Source organism: Trachypithecus francoisi, unplaced genomic scaffold (assembly GCF_009764315.1).
Source record: "Trachypithecus francoisi isolate TF-2019V2 unplaced genomic scaffold, Tfra_2.0 Lachesis_group8, whole genome shotgun sequence".
Classification (NCBI taxonomy): domain Eukaryota; kingdom Metazoa; phylum Chordata; class Mammalia; order Primates; family Cercopithecidae; genus Trachypithecus; species Trachypithecus francoisi.
In genome coordinates this window covers 21,430,204-21,449,489 of record NW_022681473.1, presented here as the reverse complement: position 1 = coordinate 21,449,489, position 19,286 = coordinate 21,430,204, and the positions used below count along the sequence as shown (strand labels likewise).

Sequence of the window (19,286 nt, the reverse complement as noted above, 5' to 3'; positions counted from 1 at the left end):
GTCTCGCTCTGTCGCCCAGGCTGGAGTGCAGTGGCCGGATCTCAGCTCACTGCAAGCTCCGCCTCCCGGGTTTACGCCATTCTCCTGCCTCAGCCTCCCGAGTAGCTGGGACTACAGACGCCCGCCACCTCGCCCGGCTAGTTTTTTGTATTTTTTAGTAGAGACGGGGTTTCACCGTGTTAGCCAGGATGGTCTCGATCTCCTGACCTCGTGATCCGCCCATCTCGGCCTCCCAAAGTGCTGGGATTACAGGCTTGAGCCACCGCGCCCAGCCCATTTTCACTTCTTTAGGCATAATGTAGATAAGCTTATGTTCTAAACGTGAGTTTTTATCTTTTAGAGGCACACATTAAAGAATTTACTGGTGAAATTGTATGAAATCTAGAATTTGCTTCACATTAACATGGACGAGGGTATAGATGAAACAACATTGGCCATGAGTTGATAAGTGTTGAAGCTGAATGATGAGCACGTGAGGGTTCATTATATTGTTTTGTTTATTTATGTATGTAATTTAAAGAGACAGGGTCTCCATCTGTCACTCAGGCGAGAGTACAGTGACACAGTCATAGCTCCCTGCAGCCTCAAAATCCTGTGCTCAAGTGATTATCCTGCCACATCCTCCCTGCCCCATCCTCCAACCCCCGAAGTAGTTAGGATGACAGGCATGGACCATACCAAGCCAATTTTTAAATTTTTTTCGTGAACATGTAGTCTTGCTATGTTGCCCAGATTGGTCTCAAAGTCCTGGCCTCAAGCAATCATCCCACCTTGGCTTCCGAAATTACTGAGATTACAGGTGTGAGCCACTGCACCCAGCCAGAAGTGCAACTTTAAAAAGAGTAGTTCCAGGCCTGGCGTGGTGGCTCATGCCTGTAATACCAGGGCTTTGGGAGGCTGAAGTGGGTGGATCACAAGGTCAGGAGTTGGAGACTAGCTTAGTCAACATCGTGAAACCCCGTCTCTACTAAGAATACAAAAAATTAGCAAGGTGTGATGGCTCACGCCTGTAATCCCAGCTACTCTGGAGGCTGAGGCAGGAGAATAGCTTGAACCCGGGAGGCATAGGTTACAATGAGCCAAGATTGCACCACTACACTCCAGCCTAGGTGACAGAGTAAGACTCCACCTCAAAAAAAAAAAAAAGTAGTTCCTTTATTTTTGTATATACTTGAAATTTTTCATTATAAAACATTTAAATGATGTGATTACAAAGATGAGAAAACAAATAGCATCAGAAATGAGTAGGTAAATTTAAAAGGCAAATTAGCACATCTTAAACTAAAATAAATTGTGTAAGTCAGATATTCAGTTGATGGGTTACATGAATTAGACATAATTAAATAGTGAATTGCAAGCTTCGTAAAAAATTTACCTGGAATATTATAGAGACAAGGAGACAAATGAATCAACAGACTTAGGAAGTACCATGTATTCCAAGCTGGAAAAATAAAAAGAAATCCATACCTACATACATTATAGTAGAACTACAAAATAGCAAATAGTTTGTTTAGACTTTGTTAAATTTTTACAGTAAAATGTAAGGGTATCATTAAAAGAATGCACAACTCTAAAACCTATGAGGATAAGATAATGAAGTAAGAAGAGGATGAGCCAAAAAAAATCAATACAAGAAAATGCAAAAAAAAAGATTCAAGAATCTGGACAAATAAAAAATGATCTATAATATAGCATTGACAATAATGTCAAATTGGAAAACTTTTAAAGGAACTGCATATTTTTATGACTACACCTAAAACATAATAGAAATGTTAAAAAGTTGGAAAAGAAATACCAGGTACAAATTTATAAAAAGGAGGTAGGCATAGTTATATGAACAAGATATATTTCAAAACAAAAATTATTAGGAGTAGAGAGAATGACTACATAATGATAAAATGTTTAATTCACCAGAAAGATATACCAGTTCTAAACTTATACATATTCAATAAAATACCCTCAAAATATGTAAAGCAAACGAAAGATAGATCTACAGTTAGAAATTGCAAATCTGTCGATATAAACACCCTCCATTATGGATAAGTCAGTCAGTTTGTACCTGTGTTTATGTTCATGAGGGATATTGGTCTGTGGTTTTTTTTATTACAATGTTTTTGTGAAGTTTTGGTATCAGGATAATAATGACCTTGTTTAATGAGTTGGAGGTGTTTCCTTCACTTCAGTTTTCTGAAAAAGTCTGTAGAGAATTCCTTAAATATTTGGTAGAATTTGCCAGTGAAGCCATCTGGTCCTAGAGTTCTCTTTGTGGGAGGTTTTTAATTATAGCTCTAATGTCTTTAATAGATATAGGGCTATTCAAATTATCTCTTTCTTCTCTGGTGATCTTTGGCAATTGCGTCTTTCAAGGGACTTGTTCATTTCATTTAAATTGTTTACTTTATTGGCATAAAGTTCTTCATATTATTTTCTTATCCTTTTACTATCATCTGTAGGATCTGTGGTAATGGGCCCTCTCTTAATCCTGATATTGGTGCTTTGTATCTTCTCTTTTTTTCTGATCAGACTCATAGAAGTTTATGAATTTTATTGACTTTTTTTGTTGGGGGATGGGGGGACAGAGTCTCACTCTGTCGCCCAGGCTGGAGTGCAGCGGTGTGATCTCAGCTCACTGCAGCCTCTGCCTCCTGGATTCAAGCGATTCTCATGCCTCAGCCTTCTGAGTAGCTGGGATTACAGGCATGTACCCCCACGCCTGGCTAATTTTTTGTATTTTTAGTAGAGACGAGGTTTCACGATGTTGCCCAGGCCGATCTCAAAACTCCTGAGCTCCAGCGATCCGCCCACCGTGACCTCCCAAAGTGCTGGGATTACAGCCACCATGCTTGGCCAATTTTACTCTTAAATAATCAGTTTGAGTATCCACTGACTTCTCACCATCCTTTTGTTTTCTCTTTCATTTATGTCTGCTCTTATGTTTGTAATTTCCTTGTCTTCTGTTTGCTTAGGATTTAATTTGCTTTGCATTTTTTAGGTTTCTAATAGTTTTTTTTTTTTTTTAGGGTTTTAATGTAAGCTTGTATTATTGACTTGATCCCTGTCTTCTTTTCTAATGTAGATGTTCAGTGCTAAAAGTTTCCTGTAAATTTATGACAAATTTAATTGTCATATTTTCATTTTCATTCAATTCAAAGTACTTCATAACTTTCCTTGTGTTTTTTTGACCCATGAGTTATTTAGGAGTATGATATTTAGTTTCCAACTATTTGGGTGTTTTCTAGATATCTTTCTTTAATTGATAGGTAGTTTAATTCTATTGTAGTAAATGAACATACTTCGTATGATTTGAATTCTTTTCAGCTTAATTCAGGCTTGTTTTATGGGCCAGAATATGGCCTATCTTGGTTAATGTTTCATGTGCACTAGAAAGGAATATTGTCTTCTGCTTTTGTTAGGTAGAGCATTTTAGAAGTATCAGTTAGGTTAAGTTCATGATAGTATTGTTTATGTTTTAATGATTTTTTTGGTCTTCTATAAGTTATTGAGAGGCTAAAATATTCAGCTATATTAATAATTATGAATTTGCTTAGATCTTATTTTAGTGCTGTAAGCTATCAATTTGTGTATTCCTAAGTTCTGTTACTAGATGTAGAAATCAATGAAATAGAAAACAAAGATACAGTAGAGAAGATGAACAATCCAAAAGTTGTTTCTTTGAAACAAGTAGTAAAATAAACTTTTGGCAAAATTAAGATAAAAAGAAAGTACAAATACTCAATGTCAAGGAAAAGGGTGAAACAAAACTATGTTTATATCAAATTAAGAGATAAGAAAAGCATATAATTGCAACTTTATGCCAATAAACTTGAAAAAAAGTAGATCGTTTCTTAGAAAAATGTAATGGACTTAACTGATTCAAGAACAAAAAGAAAACCTGAAGGATCATATAATTCTCAAATAAATTTAAGTAGTAAGTTTTTTAAAAATCGCACAAAGAATACAACAAGGTCTGTTGATTTTGCAAGTGTGAATTCTACAAACTTTTGAGAAATACCTCATCCTAATATAAACAGATTTCCAGACATTAGAATAAGGAATGACATACCAGTTAATTCCTTGAGACAGGTATAACCTTTACAACAAAATCAGACATTATGAGAAAGAAAAATTATATATATTTATATATGTTGTCATATATAATTTTTAAGTTAGCACTAATCTCACTCGTGAACTTAGGTATCAAAATCATAAGCAAAATGTTCACAGACTGAATCCAGCAGCACATTTCTTTAAAAAAAGATATACCTTGACCAAGTTGGGTTTATCCCAGAAATACTGAAAATGGTCTAACTCCAGGAAAACATAAAATTTGAGTCACCACATTAAAGGAAAAAAACTATGAAATCATTTCAGTAGATTGCATTTGATATAATTAATACCCATTTATGGTGTAAAACTTAGTAACTTCCTTAATGTGGTGAAAATAATTAACAACACATCTACTTCAAAGATGATTCTTAATGGGGAAATATGAAAAATAATTCCGTGAAATCAGGAAAAAGAATCACCACTTCTTTTCAACCTTGTACTGAAACTCCTAGCAAGTATAGTAAATCAATAAAAATAAATTAGGCTGGGTGCAGTTGCTTACGCCTGTAATCCCAGCATTTTGGGAGGCTGAAGTGGGCAGATCACTGGAGTTCGAGACCAGCCTGGTCAACATGGTGAAACCCCCTCCCTACCCGAAGTGCAAAAATTAGCCGGCGTGGTGGTGCAGGCCTGTAATCCCAGCTATTCAGGAGGCTGAGGCGGAAGAATCACTTGAACCCGGGAGGCAGCAGAGGTTGCAGTGAGCCGAGATTGCATCAGTGTACCCTGGCCTGGTCAACAGAGCGAGATTCCATCTCAAAAAAAGAAAGAAAGAAATGGCATAAGTATAAAGAAGGAAAAGCAAAATATCATTCAGAGATGATATGATTATCTGTATAGTAAACCCCAAAGACTCCACAGATAGTTTCTTAGAAATAATATATTTCTCAAAGTGGCTTCCTGTAAACTCAATAAATTAAAAGTTGCATTTCTGTACAGCAGCACAAAACTTAAAAGTGTAATTTTTAAAAATATACCTCATTATAAAAATATAAAGTTGTCAATAAATCTTACAAAAATTATCAAGACTTGTGTGCAGGAAGAGATATAACTTTATCAAAAAGTATTTTAAACAACCTAAATAGATATATAATGTTCATGGATAAGAAGACACATGTTATAAACATGTCAGTTTTTCCCAATTTGATTTATAGAGTCAATGCTATTATAATCAAAATATCAGCAGGGTTTTTTTATGGCACTTGAAAAGCAGGTCTTTATATGGAAAGGTAAAGCATGAAGAATAGACCTGACACTCTTGAAAAGAAAAATAAAGGGAGAGTTGCCTTACTTTTTTAATAAAACAAGACATTATGCTATTTGCTCAAGCATAAATAAAAATGGCTAGGAAGACTAAATAGAAAGCCCAGAGATAGACTCTAATACAGGGGTCCAGCTCCCCACGGATGGGTACTGGTCTGTAGCCTGTTAGGAATCGGGCTACACAGCAGGAGGTGTGTGGCAGGTGAACTTCGTCTGTATTTACAGCCACTCCCCATCGTTCGCATTACTGCCTGAGCTCTGCCTCCTCTGCATTAGATTCTCACAGGAATGCAAACCCTATGGTGAACTGCACATGCGAGGGATCTAGGTTGCACACAAGTTCCTTATGAGAATCTAATGCCTGATGATCTGTCGCTGTCTCCTATCACTCCCAGATGGGACCATCTAGTTGCAGGAAAACAAGCTTAGGGCTCCCACTGATTCTACATTATGGTGAGTTATATAATTATTTCACAATGTAATAATAATAGAAATAAAGGACACAATAAATGTTATGTACTCAAATCATCCAGAAACCACTGCCTACCCCATCCACGGAAAATTTGTCTTCCATGAAACCAGTCCCTGGTGCCAAAAAGATTAGGGTTCTCTGCTCTGACGTCAGAACTGTGATATATTAAAAAAGTAATATTGAAAATTGGTGGGAAGAGAAGGGACTATTCAAGAAATAGTACTGGGGCAATTGCTTAAGTTAATTTCAATCTTCATATCTGACACAAAAATTCAATTCCACATGAATTAAGGACTCAAGTATCAAAAACAAAGTGTTAAAAATTAGAGTAAAATGTAGGAGATGACCTTTCTGGCTATGGAGTAAGGAAAGTTTTCTTCTTAAAGAAGACACAAAATAACTATAAAAGAAAATGTTAATGAATTCAAGTATATTAAAGTTTAATTTTTTAAATTAAAGAGAGGCAGGCCAGAGAGAAAACATGTGTAACACATTTAATCTACAAAAGATTAATATACAAAACATATAAATTGATGAAAAGTAATAAAATAGAAAAATGCATTAAAGATATTAACAGGCATTTCACAGAAGTGATCTGTGTGATGAATAAACATGAGAAACAATTCTCAATCTGACTAGTAATCAGGAAATGCAAAGTAATACCACAGGAAGATGCCGTGTTCCCCTCACCAATAATACCTAGGGTTAAGAAGGAAATGGATCAAGAGGTCCTTTTAAACAATGCTAATGGGGTTGTAAGTTGGCATAGCGCCTCTGGAAAACAATTTGGCAATCTCTTGGGTTTTTTTTTTTTTTTTGAACATATGCATATCCTGTGGCCCAGAAATTCTACTCTTCAGTATCTAGTCTAGACTATAACAGGAGACAAACAGGAAGCAATCTAAATGCCCATCTACAGACAATGAATAAATACCATGTAGTGTATTCAACTTAATGAGCATTTAATTGTGTAGCAGGGAATTGAATAAATACAACATGAATGAATCTTAGAAATATAATGTTGAATAAAAAGCCCCAAGTTCAACAAGTCTACATACAGTATGCCATAGTCCCCCCCTTATTTGCGACTTCATTTTCCACAGTTTCAGTTATCCACAGTCGATCATGGTCCAAAAATATTAAATGGAAAATTCCAAAAAAAATAATTTATAAGTTTTTAAGTTGCCCACCATTCTGAGTAGCATGATGAAACCACCTGCTTTTGGGCTCAGTCCACACAGGATGTGAATCATCCCTTTACCCAGTGTATCCACACTGTAGATGCTCCCTGCCTTTCAGTTATTAGATTGAAAAAAACATAGTAGATATAAAACTGGATGCTATCCATGGTTTCAGGCATCCACTGTGGGTCTTGGAATATAAAGTAGGAGGAACTACTGTACCATTTTCATAAAGTGCAGGAAGAAGTAAACTAATGTATATTGTTGAATCAAGTATACATGTATGTCAGAGATAGAACTATGTTTAAAAGGTGAAATGGAATACTAAAGATAACATTTAGAATAGTGGGTGAGGATGCAATGGTGTAAGAACACATCGGTAAATACAAGTTCATTTTTCAGTAAGGTGGTCATTTCTGGAATATTCATTATTGTATGTTTTACAGCATGAATATGTTTTGCATAGTTATATACTTACTATTTAACTGTGTTATATAATTTTATATTTACTTGGCACAGTGGCGCATTCCGATAATCCTAACACTTTGGGAGACTGAGGCAGGGGGATCACTTTAGCCCAGGAGTTCAAGACCAGCCTGGGCAACATGGCAAGATCACATCTCTACAAAAAATCTAAAAATTAGCCAAGCATGGTGGTGCATGCCTGTAGTCCCAGCTGCTCAGGAGGGTGAGGCGGGAGGCTGAGACAGGAAGATCATTTGAACCCAGGAGTTCAAGGCTGCAGTGAGCTATGATCACACCACTGCACTGCAGCCTGGGGGACAGAGCAAGAGCTGCCTCAGAAAAAAGAAATTGTATATTATACGTGTACTTAATGATTTATGTTCTTTTGTGTGTCAAATATTAGCATTAAATAAGTATCTTTTTTTGTTTTGTTTTGTTTTGTTTTTGAGACAGAATCTCGCTCTGTCACCCAGGCTGGAGTGTAGTGGTGCAATCTTGGTTCACTGCAAACTCCTCCTCCCAGGTTCAAGTGATTCTCCTGCCTCAGCTTCCTGAGTAGCTGGGATTACAGGCAGCTGCCACCACGCCCGGCTAATTTTGTATTTTGAGTAGAGATGGATTTTCACCATGTTGGCCAGGCTGGTTTTGAACTCCTGACCTCAAGTGATCCGCCTGCCTCGGCCTCCCAAAGTGCTGAGATTACAGGTGTGAGCCACCACACCCGGCCTAAGATCATTTTATTTAAAATCCTTTTAGAATACCAGTCAAAAAGAACAAGTCACTTAACAAGGAGGAACAAGTCACTTAACAAGGAGAAACAAGTCGGGCTAGCTTCAGATTTCTCTCAGCAGCATTCCACACCAAGAGGCAATAGAGAAATGCCGATACATTATTTGAGGAAAGAATAAGCTGTGGTTTTAAATCCAACCAAGCTGTCTTTTAGCTCTGAAAGCACCAGACAGAAAGTTTTCAACATATATGAGTGTATGAGTTTGCTAGGGCCATTAGAATACAATATCACAGACAGGGTGGCTTCAACAGCAGAAATTTATTTCACGGGTCTGGAGGCTGGAAGCCTGAGATCAAAGTGCTGGCAGGGCTGGTTTCCCCTGAGACCTCTCTCTTTGGCTTGCAGTTGGCCTCATGCTGCCTCTTCACATGGTTGTCTCTCTGTGCACATAGGACCCTGGTGTGTCTCTCCTCTTCTAACTCCTTCATACAAATCCAGTCATTTAGAGTTAGGGCCCCACTCTAATAGACTTATTGTAACTTAATCATTGCATTAAAGACCTCCAAATACAGTTACATTCTGAGGTACAGGGGATTGGGACTTAAAACTATGAAATTTGGGGGAACATAGTTCAACCCATAGCAGTGATCTCAAAGAATATTGTTCCCATGAGCCCTTCTTGAGGAAACTGTTAGAAGATGAGCTTTAGCCAACCAGGAGATGATTGGGAAAAACACACAAAAGTAATGTCAGTGATCACTGATTATATTCAGCTATAAAACCAATACTAAAACAAAGGTGAGACATAGGGTGATAGGTCAGAAGGTAAATACTATACGCCCTGACAATGTAGAATTCTGAAATTAACAAAAATGTTGTTGAAAACAGAAATCAGACAAGCAGTTATGTCTTCTGACTGCCTCTTCTGTAATGGCTGGGAGTCAGAGATCATCAACCAAAAATTGCAAATGAAATAGATTTTAAAACTCCAAAGTTAGACCTAAATTCAAAATTCCGCCTAAATTAAATACTGTAGTTTTATCTATAGTAAAGGTAGTATCTCACTGGGGAGAGAGGTGAATTATTAATTAAATTTTGAGACAAATTAGTAGCTATCTGGAGAAAACTTAAGTTGGAGCCATATCTTTTACCTTATAGCAGATTAAATTTCAAATGGATCAAATATTTAAATGTAGAAAATGAAATTATAAAAATTCTATAGGGGAAATGGTAAAATATTTATTTCTTTTGCTTTTTAAGAGACAGAGTCTCACTCTGTCTCCCCCAGGCTAAAGTGCATTGAGTGGTGTGATCATAGTTCACTGTAACCTCAAACTCCTGGGCTCAAGTGATCCTCCTGCCTCAGCCTCCTGAGTAGTTGAGACTACAGATGCACAGCATCATGCCCAGCTAAATTTTTTATTTTTTGTAGAGACAGGATCTTGCTGTGGTGCCCAGGCTGATCTCCTCTTGCCTTGGCCTCCCAGTGCACTAAGATTACAGCTGTGAGCCACCAAGCCTGGCCCAGTAAAATTTCTTGATATCCTTGGAATGAGATAGGGCTTCCTAACTACAACTGGAAAATCCAGAAGTTATTGAAGATCATGAAGAAAACAAATTCTGTAGCAATCAAAATCTGCATCACACAAAGTACCATAAGTCAAAAGACAGACTTCAAACTCAGGAAACGTATCTGTAAATCATAGGCAAGGATGATCTCCCTAAAATATAAAGAACTTTTTACCAACAGACAAAACAAAAGCCTCACAGGACAATTAAAATATAAAAGCAGATAGTTTACAGAAAAGACATACAAAAGGCTAACAAATATGAAAGAATGGTCAGCTCCACTCATAAGAAGGGAAGCGCAGATTAAAACCACATTTCTCACCCATCAGATTGGCAGAGGCCTAAGAGTATAGTAACAAACTCTGTGATAGGGCTATAAGGAAATGGTGATACTTACCTATTTCTGGCCGGAGATTAAATTGTTATAATCCAGCCAGGCGTGGTGGCTCATGGAATCCCAGCACTTTGGGAGGCCGAAGCATGTGGATCACTTGAGGTCGTGAGTTCGAGACCAGCCTGGCCAACATGGCGAAACTCTGTCTCTACTAAAAATACAAAAATTAGACAGGCGCGATGGTGCACACCTGTAATCCCAGCTACTCGGGAGGCTGAGACAGAAGAATCGCTTGAACCCGGGACATGAGGGTTGCAGTGAGCTGAGATCATGCCACGGCACTCCAGCCTGGGCGACAGAGAGACTCAGCCTCAGAAAAAAAAAAAAGAGAGAAAGGAAAGGAGAGGAGGGGGAGGGGCAAGGGGGGAGGGGAGGGGAGGAAATTCTAGAAGGAAACGTAAGAAACTAAAAATAGTGTTTACTTGTCTACCGTAGAGACAAGGATGGGAGGTAGACTTCACGGTATAACTTTGTATACTTTGTGGTTTTTAAAACATGTGAATGTGTTACCTATTCAGAAAGTTAAATAAAATAGAACATAGATATGAGATATAGTTCTGCTATTCAGTAGTTGAGTGAACTTGGGCAAGACACTTAACCTCTCTGAGTCACAGTTTTCTCATTTACAGAAGGGCTGTAATAGTAGTATCAAGCTCACAGGATTGTTCTAAGGGTTAATGAAGGACAGGAGGAACAGAAAGTGCTAAGCAGGGTGCCAGCACTTAGTAAATACTCAGTTGAATGGTCATGACTTGTGTTACTGAACTTAATCTTGGTAATAAAAGAGTATGTTCTTGAAAGGACACCAGCCTTAGCTAACATTCCTTTGCAGAACCAGACGTCCTGGGTCCTCTCCAGCATGGCAGCCCTCTACTGGAGGGTGAAAGGCCAAGGAAAGAAGGCAATCGACTGCCTCCGCCAGGCTCTGCACTATGCCCCACACCAGATGAAGGTGAGTGGGACTCAGAAGGTGGGAATTTCTGCTCCTTGTACCTTTCCATTCCCCATGGTTTATTCTGCCCTTTCAACCAGCCTCCCTCATGCTCAGCCAGTGAGGACATGTTACAAGGAGAGAATGGGGCAGGAGACCTTCTGACTGGGCATGTGCCCCAGCAAGCCTGTGAACTATCCCTGCTGCGTGCCTCCCCAGCCTCAGCAGGTTGGAACGTGGGGAAGGCCCTCCAGATCACTGTAAGACACTACTGCATTGAGTCCCCTTTCTGCTGTGTTCAGAGCCACCCAACATACAGCAAATGCCCTGGCCTAAGTGGGCTGACACATAGAAGTCAATCTGAGTTTAGCTTGTCCTCAGGGGCCTGGTGACCTCTTAGACTTGTTTTGCTTATCCTCTTGGCTTGAGCTTGCTTCCAAGCACAGAGCTAGAAGTGAATTTCCATTTCTTCACATGCATTGGTCTGTCCCTGATCCTTGTCTGACTTCTACTGTTTCCACAAAAACAAAACAAAACAAAAAACAAACCATCTAACCCTGTGTGACACCAAACTTTTCCAGAAGACCAGTTGTTGTTATGATGGGCGAAAAAGTATGGTTTTTATCAGCACATTTGTATCCATGTGTTCTGAGTTCTGCATTAATCATTAATCCAGATCTTACACTTTTTAAAGACGTGGCTGGTGTCTTCTTTGCTCATCAAGGCAGTGTATGGAATGATGGAAGGAACACAGGATTCACTGCCAGGCATTGCTGAGTTTTAAACACAGCTCTACCTCTTACTAGCTTTGTGAATTTGGGCACCTTATTGAACTTCAGTGAGCTCATCTAGGGTCATGCATTCTATGGCTGTCACAAAGATGGGTCCTTTTTTTTTGTTTCTTCTGTGTCTGCTATAGAACCCAATATGGCATGATACAGGTAGCATTGCTCAGGTAAGGCACTTAAAGGGAATGATATTTGTGATGATAACAGGATTGCAACAGTATTGCTACTTGTTCCATCTATCATTTTGTACTCTCTACTGTTAGGCAATAGGGACGGGCTGAGGCTCTACCTCTAAGAGTCAGCAAACTTCCTGAAAAGGGCAAGAGAATAAAACACTTAGACTCTGGAGGCCAGACAGCCTCTGGTGCACCTACTTAATTCTAGCATTATAGTATGAAAACTGCCACAGAAATACGTAGAGGACTGGGAATGATTGTGTCCCAATAAAACTTGTTTAAAAATAGGCAGCAGACTACATTAGGCCTCAGTTTGCCAACCCCTAATGATGTGATGGTTCTTGCAGAAATTATTTTGACTTTCTGACAGCATGACTCCAAGTGTGGTCTATGGACAGTACACAGACTTTTTATTAGCAGTCTGCAATGAGACAAGGAGCTTCACCAGAAGAAACCAACTACATTATTCAGCAGATTGTTTACTTCAGCTGACATTTTGTTGTGTTTGGTTTTTGAAGCAAGACTCCGCCAATGAAAGACGGAATTGATTGATATTCTGGTACAAGCACCTTATCTATCACAGACCAGTAGCAAACAGCAGAAAAACGCTTTGAGTGGCACTATTCTAATCATTCACCAGGAAGCACCGACTATGTTCTTTATGATCACCAAAAACAAGAATGAAAGCTCAAAACCCAATTTTCCCTTCTCACCATTCTCCTTCTTCTCCCAGGATGTCCCCCTGATTAGCCTGGCCAACATCTTGCACAACGCCAAGCTCTGGAATGACGCCGTCATAGTAGCCACCATGGCAGTAGAGATCGCACCACACTTTGCTGTGAACCACTTCACTCTGGGCAATGTCTACGTGGCAATGGTGAGATGGGGGTGTGAGCAGAATGTACCAAGTCTGCCAAACAGTAGCACATCTTTGATTTCAAAACCTCTTTGAATATGTCATTGCCCACCAGTTTCCTGTAAATTTGTCTAAAATTGCTAGCTCCAAAAAAAAATGTTATATTTTATGGATAAGGGTTTGAGAGGTGTTTAAAAAAATAATACATGAAATTCTTCTAAGTATTTGCAACTACGTAGTTCCTCAACATGAGTTGAACACCAACAGCAGAGTCAGATTTACCTACAATTTCCTGGAGACACCACCTGTTCCAGAAAACCTCTCCTAACACGCCGTGGAGATACACATATGCTCTGTGGCTTCCAGGTTGGGCTAAGGTACCTGTCGTCGCACTCATGACACCCTGTGCCTATTTTTCTTGCTGGATTTTCACCTTGTTTTATAATTTTTTGTTTAAGGATTTGTCTTTCCTTCTAGCCTATGGGCTCGTTGGGGACAAGACTCCTCTTCACCTCCCTGTTCCCAGTGCCTCACAGTGTTTTTGGCACGTGGTAGGTGCTCACCAAGTAGTTAATGAATGATGAAATTCCACTAGTTTCATGGAATACCATTTAGAGAGAAAATGGCAAAGTCATCCAGATCCCTCATTCTGATCAGAAACAAGAACTGATTTCAGAACTGAAAATCCCAGGGGACCCCCTAAAAGTTGTCATAACCCAGTTTAGCATGAGAATCATGCCGTTCACTTTCATCTAAAATGTGGCATCACACATAGGGCTGTTCCCAAGATGCTCTCAGTAATGACTTACAGAGTGAGCAGCCCTGGGCTGCCAGCTTCCTTGACTTCAGAGGCGAGAAGTATTTTGCCAGGGAGGTATTGCCGAATATGCAGATTTCCCTCTGCTTCTTAAATTGAAGAATCTGTTGTTGCCCCCAGTAAATGTGAAGTTTGCTACTATGAACGAGGACTTGTGTCTCTCATTTGGCTAGAAGTCATTAAACCAGTTGATTTGGGCTCTTCTTTAAGAGTGTAACTCTAGGCCGGGTGCGGTTGCTCAAGCCTGTAATCCCAGCACTTTGGGAGGCCGAGACAGGCGGATCACGAGGTCAGGAGATCGAGACCATCCTGGCTAACACGGTGAAACCCTGTCTCTATTAAAAAATACAAAAAACTAGCCAGGCGAGGTGGCGGGCTCCTGTAGTCCCAGCTACTCGGGAGACTGAGGCAGGAGAATGGCGTAAACCCGGGAGGTGGAGCCTGCAGTGAGCTGAGATCCGGCCACTGCACTCCAGCCTGGGCGACAGAGCGAGACTCCATCTCACAAAAAAAAAAAAAAAAAAGAATGTAACTCTAAGATTAGCCTTCAGTATGGCAGGGATCATTTCCCAATCTTTGTTGGTGTTTTTAAATGTTAAAGAGAATTTTAAAACTCTTCAAAATGTACGAGTCCAATTGAGATACCTGACTTAGTTTCCGTCTTTCTAGCTACATTAGAAAATTTAGGCAGATGCATAATGGGCATTTGTCCGGCATGGTTCTAGAGGTTTCTGTGAGGATTAAATGGAAGGATTTCATGAAGCACCTAGCACAGTGTCTGACACATTTCAGGCACTCAGGACTGTTAGGTCTTATTATTACCACAATTATGACTGTTGTTGGGTTTGTAAAAGCTGCTCTACCCCTTTTCCTTTTGTTCTTGGGCTCTGCCGTAGTTTCCTTTGTGATGTTATACCTCAGGGATGAAGGCAGCTGTTTCCTCCCAGAGGAACCTCAGACTTTTCCACAGAGACTTAGATCCATTGAGCAAACGCTGCAGGGTTGTCCCTAGCACAGAGGTGCTTCTTGAGAAAAAAGAGGTCACAGTATATATTTAGCCTGGTGATGCCATCCCCTCACGTTTGTCTCCTTGACCCTCACAGGAAGAGTTTGAAAAAGCACTGGTGTGGTATGAATCCACGCTGAAGCTTCAGCCCGAGTTTGTCCCGGCCAAGAACCGAATCCAGACCATCCAGTGTCACTTAATGCTGAAGAAGGGACGGCGCTCTCCTTAGTGCACTTCTTCTTTCTCTCTTTCTCTTTACTCATGCTCTCAAAAAAACAAAAAACAAAAAAAAGAAACCAATCATTGTCAGTATCTACTATTAATGATGTGTGTGAAAATAACTAAGACTTATAACAGGACTTTTACATATGCGGAAATTGGTTTAAGTTTCTCCTTTCCCCCAACCAGCCTCAGAAGAGGCACCTTCAGAAACACACATTTCTTAAAAGGAAAGTGCAGCTTCAAGATATTGTGTAAATACTGAGCCAAGACATTTCTGGAGCTGTGCTCTGTCTCCAAAAACCTCACTGCCTTTAGGGCTTTTCTCAGTGGTCCAGCTAGCCTCCTCTTTGGAGGAGGACAAAGCCGCATTGCTCATTCTCTGCTTCCTGTCGTAGCCTCTGTTGTCAGTGGAAATGCAGAAGCCGATCTGGTGCCCGTCGGTGAGAAGCAACGTGCTGCGCTCTCTCCGTTAGACCTCCATGCTGTCCCCAGTCTCGTACGTTCCATGCTGCTATTTTACAAACTCTCAGAGGTAGTTTGCAGGGGAGGAAGGGGAATACGAATTTTAAAACAAAATATTTACAACAACAAAAATTCTTAGGATCAGCTGACCTTTGTAATGTTATTTATGTTGGGGAGGGAGGGGGGCTGAGAAGGGGAAATCAGCAGTGTGCAACATCTTTATCATTTGTACTTTAATTACAAATCACAAGGAAACCAATAAGTTGAAATCCTATATAACAGGTTTATATATATAGAATATGTATATTTGAAGCCCTCTACAGACTGAGTCTCTGTTTTACTAATTCTTTGTTCACTGTGTTACCCATCTTGGAATCAGGTGTGAGTGTCAGCTCCCTCTCTCTGAGGCCCCCCGACTTCGCTCCTCAGGAGAGTAATGAGCCAGGATTGAGTGTTTCCATGCAATGCTTTTACCTTTGGTCCCAGGAGAATCAGAAACTCCAACATTTTGGAATCTTCAAGGGCACATACTGAGAAAAATAAAATAAAATTGTTTATGAGCAAAATAGGTCGGTCGCGTGATTTTTCTTTGGAACCTGGCTAATTTGGGCAGCTGTGAAGCCCGACTTGAACTCTGGGTCTGATCGTCCCAAGCCCTACATTGTCTTTATCTTTCTTCCAGCAGCAAGGGGAGGGGAGAACAGAACAATCCATCATCACTAGGTTTTATACTTGATGAACTTATTAGAACAATGCATTTCACCAGGAAAGACATACAGTCAGCACATGTTCAGAGTTTAGTATATAATTGACCTTCCTGGCAAAGGAAGCATCATCTAAGCCACAAAGTCATGGCCCTCAGGGAAGCACTGGTCTTAACACTCATCCAAGTAAGTTTCACAGACAGCGTTGGGGTGCATCGTGTAAGTTGGGCTTGCCCCTTGGGACAAGATTCCACTGAAGACAGCATTTCTGTGGACTTTCCTAGGATGCAATCAGACACTGATCATCTCAGATAATGGCTCGTGGAACTTGAAGGGTTTAGTTCTAGCACAGACTGTGTAATTTCTTAGAAGCAAGTCTAATTTCTTACACCAGACATACCTGTGACCTCTCTGTTCCTTATGCAGCTAAAGTCCAGCAAACTCCAGTTGTATCAGATATATTTTGAGAACAGCAAGCTCGTTTGTTGCTGAATACAGTGAGCCTTTAATTCACTTGGGGATCCATCGAAATTAACTTGTATGTAAATGTAGTTCCCTGCTTCCCCACCTCACCACAATTTTTTCCCAAAAACTTCAATGATTGCTTGACTTTTTTTTTTTTTTTTTTTTTTTTTTTTAAGACAGTTTCACTCTTGTTGCCCAGGCTGGAGTGCAATGGCACGATCTCAGCTCACTGCAACCTCTGCCTCCCAGGTTCAAGCAGGTCTCCTGCCTCAGCCTCCCAAGTAGCTGGGATTACAGGCATGTGCCACCACACCTGGCTAATTTTTTGTATTTTTAGTAGAGACAGGGTTTCACCATGTTGGCCAGGCTGGTTTCAGGTGATCCACCCACCTCGGCCTCCCAAAGTGCTGGGATTACAGACTTGAGCCACCATGCCCAGCCTAGTTGCTTGACTTTTTAAAATTAACATACTATGAAATTCACTCTGGTATACAGTTCTATCACGCAACCATCACAACAATCGAGATACAAAACTTTCATCATCCCCAAAAGACTCCCTCGTGCTGTCCCTTTATAGTCGAACCTCCCCAACCCTTAACCCTGGGCAACCACGAGTCTGCTCTCCCACCCCATCGCTTTTCCTTTTCCATAATGTCATATAAATGGAATTCATGTATGGTCTTTTGAGTCCAGCTTCTTTCCCTCAACATAATGAATGCACTTGGGGTTTGCCCATGTTGTATGGATCAGTAATTCGAGACTTTGTTGCTGAGTAGCATTCCATTGTTGGCCTGTTGGAGGACACTGGGATGCTTCCAGCTTCTAGAGATTGTGAATAAAGCTGCAATAAGCATTTGCATGTAGGTTTGGCTGGGCACAGTGGCTTACGCCTGTAATCCCAGCACTTTGGGAGGCCGAGGTGGGTGGACCACTTGAGGTCAGGAGTTCAAAACCAGCCTGACCAACATAGTGAAACGCTGGCTCTTCTAAAAATACAAAAAAATTAACAGGCGTGGTGGTGGGCGCCTGTAATCCCAGCTACTCAGGAGGCTGAGGCACGAGAATCACTTGACCCTGGGAGGCAGAGGTTGCAGTGAGCTGAGATCGCACCACTGCACTCCAGCCTGAGGGACAGTGAGACTCTGTCTAAAAAAAAATAAAAAGCATATAGGTTTTTGTGTGCACATAGGTTTTCGTTTCTATTGCATTGATAATTCAGCAAGTATTTTTCTACTCTGGACTGTTTTTTTTTTTTTTTTTTTTGAGACGGAGTCTCTCTCTGTTGCCAGGCTGGAGTGCAGTGGTGCAATCTCCGCCCACTGCAACTTCCGCCTCCTGGTTTCAAACAATTCTCCTGCCTCAGCCTCCCAAGCAGTGGGACTACAGGTGCATGCCACCACGCCCAGCTAAGTTTTGTATTTTTAGTAGAGATGGAGTTTCACCATGTTGGCCAGGATAGCCTTGATCTCTTAAAAGCAGGAATGGTCAGCCAACACTTAATGGAGGCAGCTTCAAGTCGGTTTTATACAGAAGGAGTACGGGGCAGGGACAGCTACAAATCTGCTTATCTGAAAGGAAGAGGAAAGAGCTTGACCTTTCTTTGAAATGACTTGGAATTGCCTCCACAGCATTGTTCCTAGCCTCATTTCAGATGCTGCTTCATATCAGGTGTGGTGGGAAGCTGTACTGCAGGATGGCTGACAGACCACGAATGTGTATCTCCTGCAGGGCTGGCGATGCGAGGGCCTAGTGATCATGCAATGGCAGGGAGCAGCCCTGCCCTGTGGCTGCCATCCTGGAACTCTATGGGGCTTATTCACTAGATAGGTCAAAGCTCTGACTCGCACTAGACTTAGACACTGGCACCAACCAGCTGAGATTGAAACTTGGAGCAACTCTCCAGCACAAGGGGTGACTGTTAGTGGCCTTTCTGTTCCACATACAGCAAGAGTCTGAGAGCTTCCAAGGCAGATTCCCCCAGAACTTTGACGTCATGAGAACTTTGGCTCTGTAGCACCTCCTCTGTGGTAGGACTGTTCCTGCCTCAGAGAACCTCAGAATGGGTTCAACAAATCTGGGTTCAAATCTCAGTCCCGCCTCTCACTAGCAAGGAGATCTTGAACAAGTGTTTAGCTCTGAGCTGAGTTTCTCACTGAAATAAAATAATCTGAGAATGATAAGAGCTACTATTCTTCACGGGATAGCTGTGAGAAGTAAAGGAGATTTGTAAAATATGAAGCATTCAGCACAATGCAAACACCCAGGAAGGGGTAGCTATTGTTATTTGCACCACGTTATAGAAACTGAATATTTTAAAGAAATTTACTTAAGTTAATTTTAAACAAGACCCAGCCATTCAACTCCACCCTGGCACATCTTCTGGTCAGGCCAGCCTCGCTGTTCTGATTTCCAAAGCTTTTGCTTAATCCATTCCCCAACATGTCCCCTCTTCTCTCTGGTTTCTCCCCCTCTTCTAGGCCTGTTTTACCCAAGCTTTCGTGATGACACTGATTGATCTACATCTTCTCTGATTATTATAACGGCTTCAATTCATTGAGCTGGACAGGAGGCTGTGTGTAGTCAGAAACATCTAAGATTTGTTGAGCTCTTACTATGTTCCGAGATTATTTTAAGAGCTTTACATGAAATAAAATTCATTTAAGCCTCATGTCAAACCA

At 40.6% G+C, this 19,286-nt stretch overlaps 1 protein-coding gene across 3 annotated transcripts in view; it reads left to right on the top strand.

The window, feature by feature from the left end:
• The window catches only part of TTC17 (tetratricopeptide repeat domain 17), a 159,105-nt gene extending 143,100 nt beyond the window's left edge, over window positions 1-16,005 (top strand). For all 3 annotated transcript variants that reach the window (XM_033205332.1, XM_033205331.1, XM_033205333.1), the window contains 3 exons: window positions 11,014-11,133; window positions 12,810-12,953; window positions 14,853-16,005. In XM_033205332.1, the coding sequence (XP_033061223.1) occupies window positions 11,014-11,133; window positions 12,810-12,953; window positions 14,853-14,984 (396 nt within the window). In that variant the 3' untranslated portion in view covers window positions 14,985-16,005. The remainder of the gene's footprint in view (window positions 1-11,013; window positions 11,134-12,809; window positions 12,954-14,852) is intronic.
• Window positions 16,006-19,286: the final 3,281 nt, after the last annotated feature.